An 18,270-nucleotide genomic window follows, 5' to 3' on the forward strand; every position below is an offset into this window, starting at 1 on the left:
ATCAAGGGGGACATGTCATCGATCTGTACTTAGCGTTGTCCCACACCATACCCCACCCACATACTCCTCCCAACCAGTAAGTACCATCTTACTCGAGTACAGTCCTGTCCCCCCCGGCGGCGGTGTTTGAAGAAGATTTCAGGCTATCGAGCTTGGAATAGCTATTCGTTCTTACTCATAGTCTATTTTCTCCTTTCCCCGCCCTCTTCTGATTCTTCCGGTCACCGCGAGTATCGCGTCTTTGATGCCCAATGCGTGAGGTGATTGGGTCTGGGATAAGTCGGATCTCCAATGCTTCGGTCCACCCTTCTGACTCCTTTCTTTTGCCCCTCCCCAGAGGTGTCTGCATGCTTGCCTTCTGTGCCTAGTTGGCCTCCGTATCCACGACCGACGATGGGTATCAATCGTCCTCTAAGGTTCGGTCCGTTTGACGCCTTGCCCAGCCCCCTTGAGGCTGGTTGAAATGACTCTTTCTCACCATGCGATTCATTCCCGGTTTGGGCGTCTCTGAGAACCGGTTATTAGCTGTCCAAATTTCCCTCCACGTCCCTCTTCTCTTTGGTCCCCAGCCCTCAGCATCCCAACTATTTTAAGAGCCAGCGTGTGGAAAGCCATCCTGGCATTCCGAGTTGTCTGCCCGCCGGCGAAGCTGCCATCTGACACCCAGTCACTTGCCTTCGTGTATGGCACTCATTTGTGCCCACTCCCTGCATATTCTCTAATTCTTTCTTTATTCCTCCTATTTTCCTAATCCTTTTCTCCCCCTACCCATTTTGCCACCGAAGAACTCTGTCTGATCGTGTGATCGCCCACGCTTCCAGACTGACCAATTTCGGTTCCTTGCGTTCGCTCTGTACCTATACGGAGCCGGAATATAACTTGACACCGCCGAACGCGCCTGCAAATGTACATTGTTAAACCCACGTTCACCCAATCGAGCCTCTACTGATAGAATCAAGTTTCTAGCTTACTGGGAACACGTCTGTCAGCCTTACTTTTCAACTTGGGCACGCACTACTATCAGTCATGGCCAAAAAGAACAACAAGGCTAATAACAAACAAAAGAATAAGAAGGGCAAGAGTCAAGAGGCCTCTGGGACCCAGACACCTCAGCCCGAGCCTGCCGCTGTCGAGCAGGATGAACAACTAAATCAACAAGAGACACCTCAACCTGAGCTACCTCTCGAAGAACAGCAAGACGAACAGCAGGAACTCTCTCAACCGGTGACCCCCAGTCACGAACAGGAACCACAAGACTTAGGCTGGCAAGACCAACAACCAGAGACACCTCAACCAGAGCTTTCAGAACAACAGCAAGTACAGCACGACACACAGCCAGAACAACAACAAGAGCAGCAGCAGTACGAGCAAGAACAACCGCAAGTCGAAGCTGCCATTGAATCGCAACCAGCAGCGGCAGAAACCATTTCTGAAACAATAGCAGATCCTGCATTGGAACCAGAGTCGGTGCCACCCCAAGAATCGGAACTGGAGCAACCACCAGCTGTTGTCGAGCAACACTCGACTATTCCTGAAACCGAGGCTCAAGCTCAGCCCCCGGTGAGTGACGAGGGCTGGTCTGCTCAGCCAGCCAATTCGGATCTTGCTCCTAGCCAAGAGCCAGACGTGAACCATGTACAGAACAGCCCCGAACAACCACAAGAGCCAGCCTGGGAGGCAATAGGCTCGCCGGAAACCCCTGTGATAGAGGCCGAAGGGACTCAGGAGGACAATCAATTTCTGGTTGAGCCCAGTGGCACTGCAGCGCCCACGGAGGAGAACCCAGTGACAGCACCACAAACACCGCTTGAGCCCACGTTCGTCCCAACATCTGCAGAGCCCTTGGAGTCTCCTGCGCAAACAGAGGATCAGTTCGTGGCAGCTCCTGCCTACGCTGACGCCGCGGATTCTGCTGGCGACTTGCACAACCCTGTCATGTCTGAGTCCTTTTCCGAAGCAGAGCTCGCTCAGCCCATTCCTGAATCCGATTCGCTCCCCAAGCAAACAACTCCACCCTCTTCTAAGCCTGCGTCTCCTATTCCTCAAGCAGCTTCACCGATTCCTCCCGCTGCATCTCCATCCTTCAAATCCGTTTCGCCTGCTCCGCAGAGTGCTGCTGCGACACCACGTGCTCTTTCGCCCGTCCCGCAATCGGCTCCGCCTGTACAACAGTATACCTCACTGATGGCTGAAACTATGATGCCAGAAGAGGAGCCTGCTGTTCTGGCGCAGCAGGATGCGTTTCCTACACCGCCAGCTGAGTCCCCAGTATTTCAGCCAACCTCACCCATGGCGCAACCGACGTCCCCAGATCAGAGAACAGCCTCTCCTGTGGCGAAAACAATCTCTCCTGTCCAGAAACATATTTCTCCTGTCGCCAAACCCGCGTCTCCAGTTCCGAAAGTCAGCAGTCCACTAGCACGGGGGCACATGTCGCCCGTAATGTCTCCTCAGTCGGCCCCGCCGCCAATGGGGCAAAGAGTGCCCTTGCAGGCCATGCCACCCTATCCTCCATCCTATCATTCGCCTATGATGAGCGCCAATGGGTACTTGCCCCAGTATGCCTACTATCAGCCATCTCCTAACGTCCACCCCACACCTCGAGGCTCCATAGATCCAGGCTCAGCAGCATCTTTCCAGATGTTGCGCGACCTGGGCTTTGCCAATGGACATGGTCTCAATGGGAAGGGAGGCACAATCTCTCCTCCTGAACATGAGGAGCCTATCGAGCTCCTTCAAAGAATTCAGGACGCTATTCCTGACATCGGCCGACTGCTCTCGAGTTACAAGAATACCAAGGGCAAGCTCCAGGCACGGGAGGCTGAGTTCAAGCAGATGGAGAGTCAGCATGAGCAGGCTTTGATGCACAAGGATTTCTACATCGAGGCACTCCAGAATCAGATGCGGAAGACTGCGAACGAGAGTGCCGAGGAATCCACCAGGCTCAAGAACACGATCAACGAGCTGCGGATGGAGCTGGGCAACCTTGATGAAAAGCAGAAGGATCTTGAAGAGAAATTGCTTGAGTTTGAAAACTCCAACAAGGAGCTCACCCAATCCAAAGCCGAGCTTGAGGATAAGGTTGAGTCGCTCGACAGCAGCCTGAAAGAGGCGTACGAGACCTATGAGCGAGACATGGACAAATCCAAAGAGGAAAAGGCGGAGGCTCTTGCAACCCAGAAGCAAGAGTTGACCGAGCTTTTCGAAGAGATTAAAGCGGAGGATGAGAAAGCAGCAGCAGAAGCCCTGGCAGCACGCGAGCGAGAATTACTTGACCAGCAAGATGCGATGAAGAATGAATACGAGAACCAGAAGCAGCAGATGCAGGAAGCACATGACACCCTACAGGCCGACTTTGACTCCAAGGTGACTAAGCTGGCCTCCACCAAAGAGGAGCTAGAGACGAGGACTACCGAACTCGCCGACAAACAGAAGGAATTGGAGGACACCTGTGAAAGACATGCTCAGGAGCTGGATGCAGCCCACCAAGCGCACGCTAGCGAAGTCGAGTCTCTTAACAACAGTCATGCAGAAGAAGTGGCTGAGATGAAGAAGGACTTTGCCGATCAGCAGCAGCAATGGGCGGACGAGAAGTCTTCTCTCGAGCAGCAAGTCGCAGAGAAGACCGAGACCATCGAGAACCTCGAGCGTGAGAACAAGAAACTCGAGGAGGATGTTGCTGTCAAGGAGAAGCAGCTTCAACACGCGGTGGAGAATATGCGCCTCACAATCGACAACTTGGACAAAGATTGCGATAGGTTGAGAAAGACCCTACACAGCCTTGGAGAAGCAACTGACCTCAAGAGCACGAAGGGTGATTCTTTCTTGTAAGTGACCTAGTGCATTGAGAATATGTTTTAGTACCCGACTTTCGTTCAGAGAATGTGTTTTCCTGTGTTTACTTCTCATTTCTTACGGGACTCGAACTCCCCGATACTTGCATTTGACTTGATGATACGTCTGAATCTCTCGTTCGCTTCCCTTTCCTTCTTGCATGAACCAGATCGACTCACAATCATTTGTTTTCTCCTTTCCTATGTTGTCTGTTTTCTCTATAGACTGATTATGATGATGATGACATGTTGATAACGCTATAAATGTACGTGCTCTGATAAATATTCCGACTTCTAGTTTGGACTGCTTCGGCCAACTCTCTCGTCTTATTGTCTCCCTGTCTAAGGAGCACTTCTCGTACCTCCCAATTGATCCTCCCAAGGACATCCTCTCCAAGCTTCCACCTGAGCTGCCATCGTTCCTTGATAACACTCCGGCCTCGCGTGAACTACGCTCCGCTTATGTCCAACATGTCGTGTCTAAGACATTGACTTATCGGATCTTCCACCCTTTCCTCTTTACCCTTGGCCGACGGTACGATAAGGCGGACACTTTCTTCCAGATGCTTTCGATGGACATCCGACGCAAATCCGTGCGACGCGAAGCGTTCTGGAGACAGCAAACACTGAAGGCAGCTTACACTACATCGGATGCCAAGCAATCAATCAATGTGGTTGCTGCGGTCATTGTTGATGAGATCATTGATCAGCTTAAGCACTTTGCAGACCCCCGGAATTTGGACGCGCTTCTAGTTGGCGTAAGGAAGATCGTTAAGTTAGCAGCCGAAACTTGGCGACTGGCTCGGGTTGAGCGAGAGCTCATTTTGGCTTCACTGCCAGCGCCGGACGCCGATATCGTCCCCAACGACGATTGGGCGGAATATGGGACTCCCAAGGAAGGTACTCTTAGCTCCAAGGAGGACCCAACACGTCATGTCATCCTCAGAACCTTTCCCCGAATCACTCGCGAAGCAGCTCATGAGGACTTTATCGGAGAAGAGGAGAAGTCTCAACCTTGCACCTACTCGCAGGGTTGCGTCCTCTACTCCGATTCTCCCGTGGTAATGGCCCGGCTGCAAGAGCTGGCAAAGAAGTCCACGGACGCCTTGGCTAGTGGGGATGAATCTTCCCGCCGTGGCTCGCGTGAATCGATCCACCGTGATGGGGATGTCCCTTCATCCAAAAAGAGGAAGGGAAGCAGGGATGAGATGAATGGCGCACCGGTGGACATTACAGTATGAACACGCGGATCGCAGGACGCCATCAGAGGGGGGGGGAGGGGTGAGTTACAACTAATATATTTGTTTGATTATTGACGCCCTTGGACTTGCTTTCTACTTCTATTCTTCTCCGTGGGTGTACTCTTCTATCCTTTTACACCGCATACTTGTGCTTGTTATCATTAGGCATGGTGCTGCAGCTTACGGAAGTCCTTCAAGCTTCCGCTTACATTCATTTGACAGGATCTGGGTTTCCTTTCTTTACACCAATGTCTCCTCACGATGCTCCTCGATTAGGGAGGACTTTTTCACTCTACGTTGACCTCGTTTCTCATCAATGTATTATCTCTATCCTTTCCACGCTATGAAGCGCAAGATTTTATTCTTTCCCTGTCTCTGTAATCATTCTGTGTTCACTGGTGTTGGTATCTCGTGTTGTTGTGGTTGTTTCTTATTGAAATCTCTTGTTTCAATTGAGCGAGTTAAGCGATTGTCCGTCGATCTGATACGGCATGTACCATATATTGCCCTGGTGAGTCTCCAAGAGACGTCAACACCTCCACCTGTGATTCTTGTACATTTAATTTGTTTTGGCTGCTCTGTGCGTGAGATGGCTGGCAAAGGTTTGTCGAGGGATGTTTCTATGTATTTTCCTATGCCTCCGGTTTGAGGAATGATATCGTGTTGTAAGCACAGCCACAGACACGATGTCAATTGAACCCACGAGTCCGGGCGCTGCCGTGAAGATGAATGAAATTAGCCCAACGACTTGGTAAACAGGGAAAACGAGATACTAGGCAAGGCAAGACTAAAGCAAAGTATTACAATGTAAGACTCAGTGTCCTGAGTACCTGGTTGGCCATAACTGATGCGGTCTTCTGTGCAGCCCCTCCTGTAAATGGTTGGGGGGAAGGATTGACAGGGCTGAGGAATGGGGCTTGGAAGGAGGCTGAGTCGGTCCGAGTCCACTACGTACTATCAGAATGATAATTTTGATGATGGTTAAGGAAGAAGTCAAGGATAGTAACCGTTCTAGTACAGTATGTACTGGAATAGTGGCTTAACTAGGCTGTCAGTACTTTGAAGTTGACGCTATCTAACCTACCACTACTACGTAGTATTCACACACTCGTATGAAATAACAATGAGTACTCAACTCATATCTATTGTAACACCTTGCGATGACTGAAGAATCCACGGACCCTCTTCAAGTGGGGCCGAAGACAAGCCCTGGAATTTCCCTTTCCCCCCCCAGTGCCCCCACGCTCTAACCACGGTTCATCTCAAAGATTGGTTTGAAACAAACCCCGTACTATCTAGTATCGAAGAAGGGAAGAAGTAGGACACAAGGTGGTTGAATAGTTAGGATTTGACCAGATGAAGAATTGGTCATGTTGTTATAATTTAAATTATTATGAAGTATGTACATACAATACTAACCTCGCCCAATCTTCTCGCTGACTGGCCCCAATGGTACTTGCTGTACTACCCAGGCACTAGGTGGTAAGTGAATTAGTACTCGACTTAACCAACTGTCTTGGCTATCTTGACTAGACTAGAGTCTACTATGGCTAGTTAATATCTCCTTGAGGCTTACAAAATCCCCCTTTTCCCTTTTCTTACGTGTTCCACCTTGAAGTGAATTGTGGCTCAGTCAGAGTGCAAGGCACATTTTCCCTTCTGATCTACGGATCCTACTGTTACTTCCCGGCAGGATCGTGACATCAACTCTCTTTTCTCTTTAACATGTTTGCTTACCACATCTACCCCCGTTAGCTTTTACAGCATTTCCCTCACTCTGCTCATACTCCTCAGTACTGCGCCTTCTTTTATTTCTCGAGTCTCAGTTGCTGTTTTTCTGTCGAGGTTCTTTTTTTCTGGTGGCTCGTCCGCCCGCCTCGCAAAGAGCCGCTTGTCACTCGGCCTTATTAGCGCCATACAATATTATCCTTCTTCCCACTTCTTCCCCCCCCACCCCCTTCTCTCTTTTTCATTCAGGTCTTTTGAAGCATCCTATCTATTCTATATCCCTGACACATCTGCCTACACACTTGACTTCCTCCTAATTGTAATTTTTTCTCCATCCTCTCTTTCGCCATCTCTGTTCTTTGGTGAGCTCCAGATCTCCGATCGCACGCCATTCCATTATTATCGCTGGCCCATTGAATCCTGATTCCTGCCCGCGTTCCTGACGCCTTCCTACTCTCTGCTGCTAGCTCGCTACTCATCGGCACACGGATAACAACAGCATAAGCTGATTTTCCTCCAGCTAGATTCGGTCCTTCCCGGGGGTTTTCTCGTGGCGTTTTCTGGACGGAGACTGTCCTGCGACAACTTCTTTAACTCCATTCTAGCATTCTCACCGCCCGGGTCATGGTTCTATAGACATGCCATCGAAGACAATCCGACCCGACTCTCTGTGTCCAGTACGATTTCTCTAATTTTATGCTAGTTTCAGAAGAGCAGGGACAACGCTACTTCAATCCCCCTCCTTCAGAAAGTCTTCTCTGTGCATTCCAAGAAACGGATATCAGCACCCGTCCCAGCGGATCAAGATTCCTAGATTGAACACTCGTCTGCCTTGGCGATCATGACCGCCAACATGTCTACTTTATCACCTCAGCTTGTTCAGGATGACTCGCCCACTGGAATGAGTTTCCATGACGTCAATTTTTCCGATCCCTATCTCTCAGCTCCTGTGGACCCTGATGAAGCCTCCTTCAAGTCGTCCGCTATAAGACTAACGCCGGTCAACGAGAACGATCATGGCACCGCACTTTCTGCCTCTCTGCTAGCACAGTCTTGTACTGAAGATCCTGAGATTATCAACGAAGGCCCGGAGGCATCTTACTCGGACTTTCTGAGCCCAACAGACGACTTTTCCAGCGATTTGAGTGCGCACACATCCCCTAGCGTAGATCTCATGTCTAGCAGTCTGACTGTGGACGGGAAAACGGGCCTTGGTGTCTGGCAACATGGCAACAGGGTGGAGCGGAGTATACCGGGCCATGAACCTGTGTTACATGCTGCGGCTCCGCAAAGCGCAGCAGAGCCGTCACAAACAATGGCCATGAGAAGCCCAAACATTTCCTCAGAAACAGCCGGCGATCAAATTGAGGCGCGCACTCCAGAGCCTCTTTCGCTGAACACCAACGCACCAAGTGACAATTTGAGTGTACAGGTGGGACCTGACTCAGCCCGAGCACGAAGCCCTATTGTCAAGATCGAGAGTTATTCCCGAGGAGATTCACCAGTCAGGGATGCTTCTCCGACTGAGCGATGGCGGGGCTTGTCGTCCACGCACTTGGCACCCAACGGAATGACCACGGACTTGGAGCTCGAAGAGTTTGAGGTTAGCAACGAAGGCCTCAGCCCGGGCCATACGCCCATATCTCGGACACACGATGGCTCCTGGGTTCCAAACACTGACACGGGCCAGGCTGGTGTCGAACCGCCATCTCGAGCGGATGTTTACATATCCAGTCCAAACGAATTGGAAGCCTGGAGACGACTGGAAGAGAAGAATGCTGATATCCAGTCATGGTCGGCTTCGGTCAGTGCTGCGAATAGCGATGCAGAGGAGGAAATTCTCCTTGGCCGCGGTCGGAAGCGGCATGTTGGCGCTCGACGCAGGGCGAAAAGTGCCGGTGATCCTTCTCTTCAGCAGGATTACTTCAACCTGAAATCCCAGTTCCTAGAGCCGGTTGTTCCTGGACCTGGTATTCTTCTCCACGAAAGCAGTGATGAGGAGCTTAGTGAGTATCGATCTGGTGACGAAAGACGATCTGACTCGCCTGCAGCCGATGTAAATGAGAGAGAGTGGACTGGGGAAGGCCTAGAGGGTGTCCCTAGCACCGAGCAGAACAGACTTGAAGATGATGACCCATTGCCTCATCAGTTCTTGAAGGCGCCGCCGTGGCAGGATATTGATTATGATCCAGCTCCTCGCCCAACTAGGGTGCAGCCGTTAAGCTCCAGCGCAGCGATGATGGAATATCAACGACGAGCAAGAGATCTTGACAGTGCATCCCGTGCGGCTACATGGGGCACGCGATACTTGAAAGATGCCGAGGTCAACAGTATCATAGGCACCGGCGGCTCCTTCGAGAATCTGACTATCAGTGATAATAAGGCTAGGAAGCATGAAAGAAGAAGCAGCCTCCGCAAGTATCTTCCGCGCAACCCCTCTCACCACCTCAAGAGACGACTGTCGGATTTATCCATCATTCCTCCGAGCGCCGATACTGCTGGCAAGGTCGATGGATTGACAGACCCTTCTATGAGAAAAGACATCTTTCCTAATCGTAAATTAAGTCTTGGTCGGTCTAGGTCTCCCAGCCTCAGCACCAGCAGTGCTGTTATTGCGATTGCCGGCCAGATGGCTGCCATTGGAGGCAAGGATTCGCTGCGCGCTGCGTCACCAAATTCGACGCTGAGCCCATGGCCGGTTTTCAAAGGACGGGGGCGAAGCAAAAGCGAGCTGCCAAGAGCGTCGTCACCCGGATTGATCGATTTGATGACGAGTCATGGCGGGCCCCCTGTTCCTAACCTCGCATACTCCCCTCGAGTGGTCGACAGCGGTGTCCACCTGCAAGGGGCACCTCAAGGAGGCCATGCCACTTGCGACGCTGACGATGAAGATGATGACTTGCCAACCGAAAAGGGTCTAGTGATGCAGTTTCCGGTACAGTCACGCCTACCAGTACCAACGCTTAATGGTTTCAGATCCCAAATCACCGCGTTGAATCCCCGGCTACCTTCGGAGTTAGTTGAACGCTTCGCTCAGGAGCAGCTTCGCCGATACCGCAACCTAATTGACAGCAAACAAAAACATCTTCGAGATCTGGAGGCACAGAATTGCACATCCGGCTTATTCTGCTTTGCACAAGGTGGTGAAGCCAAGCTTCTCGCGCCTCGTGGGAACCCCCACGTCCCGGACACATCACACACGCCCTTCGATAATTTGAGTTGTAACGAGGCAGGCGACGATGCTCAGAGAGTGGGAGAAACCACAGTGATTGCGGGACAGTTCCCTTCAGGTGTGCCTTTGCCGCCAGTTCAACGGTTGCCAGCCGAATTTGAGTGTCCGATTTGCTTTCAGGTAAAGAAGTTCCAGAAGCCATCTGATTGGACCAAGCATGTCCACGAAGATGTCCAGCCATTTACCTGCACCTTTCCCCATTGCACCGAGCCGAAGTCTTTCAAACGAAAGGCAGATTGGGTTCGACACGAGAGCGAGCGACATCGCAAATTAGAGTGGTGGACGTGTACATTTCCGGATTGTCATCATACGTGCTATCGGAAAGATAATTTTGTGCAGCATCTCGTTCGAGAGCACAAGATGCCGGAGCCGAAGATGAAAAAAGCAAAGAACCCAGGACCCGGTAAAAAGAGAAATGACTCGGTAAGCATTGCGATGGACACGCGAGAGCACGCCAGTCGCGAACAAGGGGTCGAGCAGCTTTGGGAACTTGTGGAAAGATGCCGACATGATACCCCCCGAGGCCCCAAAGATGAACCATGCCGTTTCTGTGGGAATGTCTGTAGCAGCTGGAAAAAGCTTACGGTGCATTTGGCTAAACATATGGAGCAAATCGCGATGCCTGTTCTGGGGCTTGTAAACGAACGGGAATTGTCACCGAATGGCGGTGCTAGTGCCTACAGCGTGCCAAATACTCATGGTCCCGGCTCGATGCCGATTACGAACGAGCCAGGCTGCACCCTCCCGCAGTCAAATGGTATGGATACTACTGGCTCAGATGGGACATTGAGCCTCACACAGGCACCACATGTGAGCGATAATGCCGACCGGCAGAGCTCTGGAGAGCCCATGGTGGCTTTGACTCCCACATGCTTCCCCCAACCGACTACCATGTCGGGCGGCTTTTCTGCGGAGCCTGAGACGATGGACGCGTATCATGACATTTCCACCTCAGGTTACCTTTCCAGTCTGCCAGGGGAGCCTGCAGATCGGTTCCAGTTCATGGCCACGCACCAGAATTCGGTTACGTATCCACCCCCATTCAACGCTGGCCCTCGAGTTCGGGTGGTCAATCCTGAAATGAATGTGCTGCAAGATTCGTACGAAATAAGCATGTCGCCCACGGAAATGCAACCCACCTTCAATGCGCAGAACCTAACAAGCCTGTCATCGTCTGCAGAGGATCGTTTTGGCTTCCTCAAATATATGACTCGGACGATTCCTTCTGTCGCTGGAGTTTACGGCGAGCAAGGCTGATGGTAAGCGAATCGAGACCTCAAGAGTCTTGCATCGATCCACATAAGCTTCTCTCTACCGGACCACTTGGAGATGAGAGCTCGTGAGCGAAGAGCCTGGGGCCCGCAGCACTGTTGTCCATGGTGAGCATAACAAATATTTTTCGCTTTGAATTTTGTGGTCCTTTGGTCGGTGGAAACCGTTGAGATACCCCCACGTTCTGGTCGTCATGTTGGCTATTTGTACTGTACAGTCCTTGTTCTACCTCGAATGTTAATCCTTTGATCAAGATACCTTGTATGAAGCATTGCCGTCATGGCATGACACAGAAAACCTGGATTTCGTCTTTTCGTCCAAGTTATGGTCAGGCCTCACTGGAGTGAGTCAGAAAAGTCTGAGACACCCCTTCCTTCCTCCCTTCGTTGTTGAGTTGCGGATCAACCCGACAGCAGCCATAAACGTTAAATGTCAACAATGGCTATGTGACGCGCCATTTAGTTATGGGCAGGACCATGGGTGCACCTCCTTATCTAGCAGTGGCAGTCTCAATCGAACAGGGGCGCTTGGCATTTGGTATGTGAGCTGCATGTATGGCCCTAAATTGTCAATTGGTCACATTGCTGTGATTGGACGGATTCTTTTTTTCAATGGGGCCGGGGGGGGGCGGGAAGGGAGAAGGAGATGCACGTCGCAAGCCGACTTCACGGCACACTGCAGCGGGCTACTCGGCTCAAAGAAAAGGGGGAAAGGATGGAGGGAGGGAGAGGAAAGGCAGGGAGAGGGCGTTGGGTTGTGGCGGGTGGGAGCAGAGGAGAGGAAGGGCTGGAGGTAAGTTAGTGGAGGAAAGAGAGGGAGATCTACAGAGTGCAGTGACTACAGTACTGTACAGTATAGTAACTACTAGGTAGTTTAGTTAGTTACTGTCAACTTACTCCGTACCTACACTAAGTGACTAACTACGGTAAACTGCCTTACCTCCGTATTCCGTAAACCCCCTCACCCAAAAGCAAGAACGGGCTGTCCCACCGACCTGTCAACGTCGGGCTGGACCAGGGGGAAGAGGAGAAGGGGGGTAAAAATAAATAAAAGGACTTGCATGTGTAAGTGCGTTGAAACTTGAATCACCGATCTGCTCCACCAAGCTTGGCAGATGCGCCCCTCTCAGGCCAGAGAAAGATAAACCCTAGTAAGTACCTAGTAAGTACCTAGTAAGTAACCTTGCTGACCAGTTTCAGCTCGTCCAGTTCAAAATTTGGTCACATCCATTCCACCATTCCACCATAGGTTGATTGCACAACAGCCGCCGAACACTCGCCTGAAATTGACAATTTAGGCCATTAACACCGACCGATGCCGTCATGTTGTGAACTCGTGTACAGTACCGAGTTGACTATGGAGTATGGAATGTGCCATACGAGAGCGGCGATGGGTGCAGTGATGGTAAAGCCCAGCCATTTGCGGTAATGTTTCTATCCAGAACTTTACTTGTTGGTTTCCGAATCTCATATCAGAATATGAATTTGCAAGGAGTAGCAGCAACAGCAACAACACTGAGTTGCGAAATGAAGTAATTCCCCACACCACACGCAGTTAGTCTACAAGATACTATACAGATCGCGAGCTAGGAGCTGAAGAGGTTCACAAACGCAGTAGACTAGTTCGTCCTTAGAGATAAATAGGCCCGGGCCGAGTGATTGGCGATCGCCCATCTTAGATGGAGATCATAGGATGATAAATGATAGGATCATAAGATAGCTGGGCTTGCTGCTAGTCGTCGTGTGTTCGGTCTTCTTACGGTGTCGCGTGGTTGAATGCAGTGCTTGGGAGATGAGCCTGTCAGACCGAAGGGCGATCTCTGTCTCTGTCTCTGTTTCTCTCTCTCTCTCTCTCTCTCTCTCTCTCTCTCTCTCTTCTACTCTTCTCTCCCTTACAGGCACAGCCACCTCTAGTCCCGATCCAGGTCAATTGCCGGGGTATGAGAGAATGAATGGTTCATCTGTCGGCATGGCCCGCTCATCCCCCATCCCCGCGTCCATCCGCGTGATGATCCCTTACATACTTCGGCCTCTATTCCTGTTGTGCTTCATAGCCTGCTGAGAGGCAGAGGCATGAAAGCCGACCTATCCGGCCGGGCTGATATCAAGATAGCATGCTTCCTTTTCTCGCTTAATCAACCCCCCCTCCCCTCCCTGTCGGAGTATACCGACCACTATGAACCAGAAAGAAAAAAAAAAAAAAACAATCGCTGGCGAGGCGTGAACAGGTGCTGCCTTCCAATCCGACCCTCCCTAATCCATCTAATAATGTTTATTGGGCGATCATTCCTGCAGGAGCTGAGAGCTAACCTAATCCGAATGAGTTCTGGAGATCATCTCGACGGCGCCGGGGTTTAGTTTTGTGATTGAGACTCTTCTTGATGGCTAACTTACTAGTCATTATTTCTGGGGCATGAGAGGACGACTAGCTAGGTATAGGCACTTGCATAATTCGGTACTTTTGTCGAACCTCATGGGCAAAAGCAAAACTATGAGAAAAATAACAAATTTCAACCAATTTTTTTCCTAAAAAAAAAGAAAAGAAAGGAAACAAAAGAATTTTTTTCTAAAAAAAAAGCCAACGCGGGATTTATCGACCTCATGTCTACGCAATCCAGAACCGAAGACCCAACCACGCCAACCAAGAGCGAGAAAGAGTGCGACTATGGGATAATGATTTGTGCCTGCGAGGAAAGATTCTTCATCTGCTCTGGCTTCATCCGTCGCACTGGCACCCACCCTCTCGCCAGACATGCATGCATCTCAGCTCAGAGCTAACATGCCCTGGTACTCAATCAGGAAGATGGTCTCTGACAGGTCTTATGCCGGTCGACGGAGAGAGTCCGTCCCTCAATCAATGAATCAATGAATGAATGAATGAATGAATGAATGAATGAATGACTGACTGGATTAATGCTCATTTTATTCGGTCCGCAAGCGACGATCTGGACCAGCACAGGCCAACAGGTCTGACAGGCTTAGAGAATATTTGGATGCTTGACCTGCAGCTTACTGACTTGACTATCCGTACGGAGAGAAGACATGCCAACCCCATACGGCATCTCCCCCAAGACTCAGTCGCTGAACACGTTATCGCGCGTGGGGTTGACGATGCGATGAACTGAAAATCTCTTGATCCCCCTCATTGCTTTTTCTTTTCTTGTTTCTCCCCCCTTCTCGTTTCTTTTTTGTTTTCTTTTGACTTTCTCCAATTCTCTCACAGCCTTCCATCTCATTCCCGCATCCCTTCCTGTCTCATTAGGTCCTGCTGAGAGATTTGTTTCATCACTACCCAGGGTGGTGGTGATTCCAGTCGCATTACAATAATCCTCTGCTTTTCTACTTATCATCTGCACCCCCTCAGCTTCTTTTTAGTTTTACCATCCTGACTTCCTGTCTCGCAAGGATAATTTTTTTGGACTTGGCAAATCTTTCCTTCTCCTGGCGCAAGTCCTAATCTTCCCAGGCAGATCCCCTCGCCGCTTGTTCATAACGCAACGCCTCTCCTTCAGCTTCTGTTGATGCCTCAAGCTCGGGCCCGGCTTGCCCAGATTGCACCTCGTTTCAAGCACCGGCAACTAGCACGAAGCTCACGCATTCCTCCTGCTGAGAGTAGACAACAAAGAGATAGGCGGGAAATGTTCTTGCGCTGCTCTACTTGTCCCTAACAAGAAGCCCACAAGCTTCGTCGCGAAGAAACCCTGTTTTCTCCCGTCTATATAACCTACCCGCCCACATTTATCCTAGTAGCTTGGTCTACCCTCTGCGCTGCGCTATTCTCCTGTGCCTCAGACCGACCACGACAGAGCCTCGGCTTTCCAGAGTCAGCACAATGAGGGTATGCTTGTGTTCGCCCTGTCTTACTAGAAACAGATAGCGCTATAGAAGGATTCGCAGACTAAAGAACCTCTCCATAGGCCTCCAGGAACAATACCCTCTGGGAAGAATCCAATGATATTCTTCGGGGCATCAATGGCTCACGAGCAACGCCAACATCATCACATAAACATGCCTCATCCGACGGGCTGACCCCGCCAGCAATACGCCTCGATAGCTCAGCGTCATCGATGGGGTTCCAATTTGGCTCTCACTCCGCAGTTCCTCCACCCCATCTGACATCAATACTCGGCCGGTACTTTCCATATCATGACCCGGCATCATCTCCCTTTGCCCAGAGCTTTGACTCTTCGCAGTACCCACTGGCCCGGTTCGCAGCAGATCAAGATGTTTGGACGCCGCTTCAGGTGACCGGCCTACCAACCCATGCCGGATCTCTCATGTGTCCCCCGATGGGGCCAAGTCAACAATGGTCTGGCCTCGATCGCAGACTCTCTACAGGCCACTACAGCACGCCATCTGAGACCGACAGCCAATATGCTAGTCTGCATCCATCGGAGTCAGGGTATAGCACGCAAAGTTGTACCACTCGCTCGGTGGCCGCATCTTACGCACTCGACCCAGCTTGCAGTCCCTACTCCGCACCATTCGAATTAGAACAGGATGAACGGTTATCAGTTTTAGACCTGAACACTGCTTCCTATGGAGATCCAATGGATGTATTGGAGCGAATGCAGTCTCCATCTCTCCTGGGTCCCGACGCAATCAAGTGTGATTACTCTGACTGCCAGTGGACTGGGAAATGTCCGTCAGATAAGCGGTAAGATCCATTGACCGACTCCATGCATGTGTTTCTGGCTAGCTAACAGCCTCCAGCAAGCACGAAGCCCGACACAGAAAGCTTTTCAAATGCGATGAGCCAGGTTGCACTCGAAAGGATGGCTTCGGGACGATCAATGATCTGGCACGTCATAAGAAGTGCGTCCATAAGCAAGAACCAGAACGCGGGCCCAAAGTAGTGTATATGTGCTTTGGAGTCAAGTGTCCTCGCAAGAATAAAAGATGGCCTCGCTTGGATAACTTCCGCCAGCACCTTACTCGGATGCACAATGATGAAGATGCTGAGGAACTGCTGAGAAAGTGAGTCTCGTGCCGATGTGTCGAAGCGAGTGATATCTGACGATGCTAACTCCCCGTGAAGATCCCAGGAGTGGTACGAAGACTGCCTTAAGCCGCAAGTGATGGCATCGTCGTTGATGGATCATCTTTCGGAAGCCAGTAGTCCACAGATACAGGACATGATTGACGAGTCACGGAACAGATCCGAGGATCCTCAAGTGCCACCTTCTCTCCCATACACAAGGGCTCGGGCGGAACTGGACACGGTAACCCCCGGCTCAGTCAGGGACGAGCAAGCCCGTCCAAGTCTCAGCCGTGCCACCTCTAAACCTGCGCATTCAAGTCCACAGGCTGTCGAACTACCACCACTGGATTCTCTCAGCTTTGACGGGTCACTAAGTCCGCGAACGACTTTTGCGGCTCGGTCGGACATCTCTCGAGGTGGCAAGAGGGAAGACATGGTAGCTGAAGCAGCCATGAACTTGATTACTACCATGACAAAATCCATGAATCTCACGCAGCAGCGGCAAGGGCAGCAATCTAAGGACGCCGAAAGTGCTGCGGAGCAGGAGGCCGAGTTGGCCAAGCTGAAGCGGGAGATCTTGCAAACGATTCTGACGACAGCCTTGGGCATGCTAAACGAAAGCTCGGAGCCATATCCATATAGTCGCCAACTTCAGGAGGGGAGTTCCGCCATGCATTCCGATCAAAGAAAATGGATTCAGTGTGAATTCTGCAGCAAGAAGACGCGATTGCGTTGTGAGATGAAGTATGTTCAAGGCTTTGGGAATGTGGACGTGGACCGACAGCTAACTTTGCGATACCAGAAAACACCAGAAGCGTCATGAACGTCCATACAGTTGTACTTCCTCGCACTGTAATAAGACTTTTGGAAGCAAAGAGGACTGGAAAAGACATGAGAACTCACAGCACTTTCACTCGAAAAGCTGGCGCTGTACACTACCGGACGCTACCAAAGAGGACCTACCTTGCGCCCGTTTGTTCTACCGCCAGCAGACTTACGTCCAGCACCTCAAGAAACAACATGAGATTGATGCGGAAGATGAGGTCCGAGCGGTTCTTTCCGATAGTCGCATCTCCCGGGACGGGCGGGCGTCATTCTGGTGTGGCTTTTGTCGGAAAGACCTCCCCTTGGGCCATGAACTCGAGGCATGGAATGAGCGCTTCAACCACATTGATACAGAACATTACAAGAAAGGCGAGCGCATCGAAGACTGGGTGTCTTCATCTGACCAGCTTACCGGAAATCAGCAACTACACGGAGGAGATGAATTCATGTCGGCTGATGCTGGGTGCGAAAGCGAGCCGATCATAGATGAGCACAGCGGAGGCGTCTGTGCACATAGCGATGGACAATTGGAGGAGGGCGAAAACATATCTTCCTACCACGATCAAATGCTGCTGGATGATGATGATAAACCTGCCCGAAAACGACCTACAGACCAGTCGAGGGGCTCCCTGCCGTCCACGTCATCACAAACACGCCTTTCGCACCGTCCCAGAAACACGAAGAAGAGGAAATACTCGGCCCTCTATTCCGCCTCAGATGTCGGCCCATGTGAGGCTCTCAGGACCGAATGTGCGAATCCGGAGCCACCATATATCAATGGATATGTGGGTAGCTATAGCATCGACTCACAGACTCGACCACAGCATACCCTTTGATAAGCTGGATGATATGGTGCAAAGTCAGTCACTGCGGCGTTTTATCCAGGAAGTGGAGATATGCAGTGTCGACGTTCGCAAGTTCTGTCCGATAGGCGTGTGAGCAGATTGAAATGCTATGCGCCAACTGAAGTTGAACCCATATGAGCAAGAAAGATCATATTTACCCCGATACCAGGCGAATTATGTGCTATGTGATGTGATGTATAAATGCCTGCGGTTTTCTTTTCTCTTTTCCAAACTACGTGCAGCATTCTAAACGATAAATGTGTACTTTTTGACCTCAATTATCCCTATACAATCAAGGGATGCAGACATACGAG

The 18,270-nt window shown here is 50.8% G+C and overlaps 4 protein-coding genes across 4 annotated transcripts; all 4 read left to right on the forward strand.

Moving 5' to 3' along the window:
* The first annotated feature begins 754 nt into the window (after window positions 1-754).
* BO72DRAFT_451050 (uncharacterized protein) lies at window positions 755-3,841 on the forward strand. The gene is made up of 2 exons (XM_040945398.1): window positions 755-906; window positions 967-3,841. The coding sequence occupies exon 2, from the start codon at window positions 1,027-1,029 to the stop codon at window positions 3,829-3,831; it is 2,805 nt and encodes a 934-aa protein (XP_040798152.1). The 5' UTR covers window positions 755-906; window positions 967-1,026; the 3' UTR covers window positions 3,832-3,841.
* A 232-nt stretch (window positions 3,842-4,073) lies between these two features.
* On the forward strand, window positions 4,074-5,232 carry BO72DRAFT_216674 (uncharacterized protein). The gene is made up of 2 exons (XM_040939731.1): window positions 4,074-4,099; window positions 4,181-5,232. Exon 2 carries the CDS (start codon window positions 4,397-4,399, stop codon window positions 5,072-5,074), a length of 678 nt encoding a protein of 225 aa, XP_040798153.1. The 5' UTR covers window positions 4,074-4,099; window positions 4,181-4,396; the 3' UTR covers window positions 5,075-5,232.
* Window positions 5,233-7,655: 2,423 nt separating this feature from the next.
* Window positions 7,656-11,291, forward strand: BO72DRAFT_385547 (putative C2H2 finger domain protein; the record flags this gene model as incomplete). Its single annotated transcript, XM_040941588.1, has 2 exons — window positions 7,656-7,802; window positions 7,875-11,291. 2 exons carry the CDS (start codon window positions 7,656-7,658, stop codon window positions 11,289-11,291), a joined length of 3,564 nt encoding a protein of 1,187 aa, XP_040798154.1.
* Window positions 11,292-15,137: 3,846 nt separating this feature from the next.
* BO72DRAFT_499438 (putative C2H2 finger domain protein) lies at window positions 15,138-17,947 on the forward strand (the record flags this gene model as incomplete). The annotated part of the gene is made up of 5 exons (XM_040948839.1): window positions 15,138-15,143; window positions 15,223-15,962; window positions 16,019-16,282; window positions 16,344-17,030; window positions 17,089-17,947. 5 exons carry the CDS (start codon window positions 15,138-15,140, stop codon window positions 17,945-17,947), a joined length of 2,556 nt encoding a protein of 851 aa, XP_040798155.1.
* Window positions 17,948-18,270: the final 323 nt, after the last annotated feature.

Source organism: Aspergillus fijiensis (genome assembly GCF_003184825.1).
Source record: "Aspergillus fijiensis CBS 313.89 unplaced genomic scaffold BO72scaffold_52, whole genome shotgun sequence".
Lineage (NCBI taxonomy): Eukaryota > Fungi > Ascomycota > Eurotiomycetes > Eurotiales > Aspergillaceae > Aspergillus > Aspergillus fijiensis.

Excerpts from the sequence above, each read along its gene's own strand:
- BO72DRAFT_451050 (XM_040945398.1), top strand. The coding sequence starts at position 1,027 with ATGGCCAAAAAGAACAACAAGGCTAATAACAAACAAAAGAATAAGAAG.
- BO72DRAFT_216674 (XM_040939731.1), top strand. The coding sequence starts at position 4,397 with ATGCTTTCGATGGACATCCGACGCAAATCCGTGCGACGCGAAGCGTTC.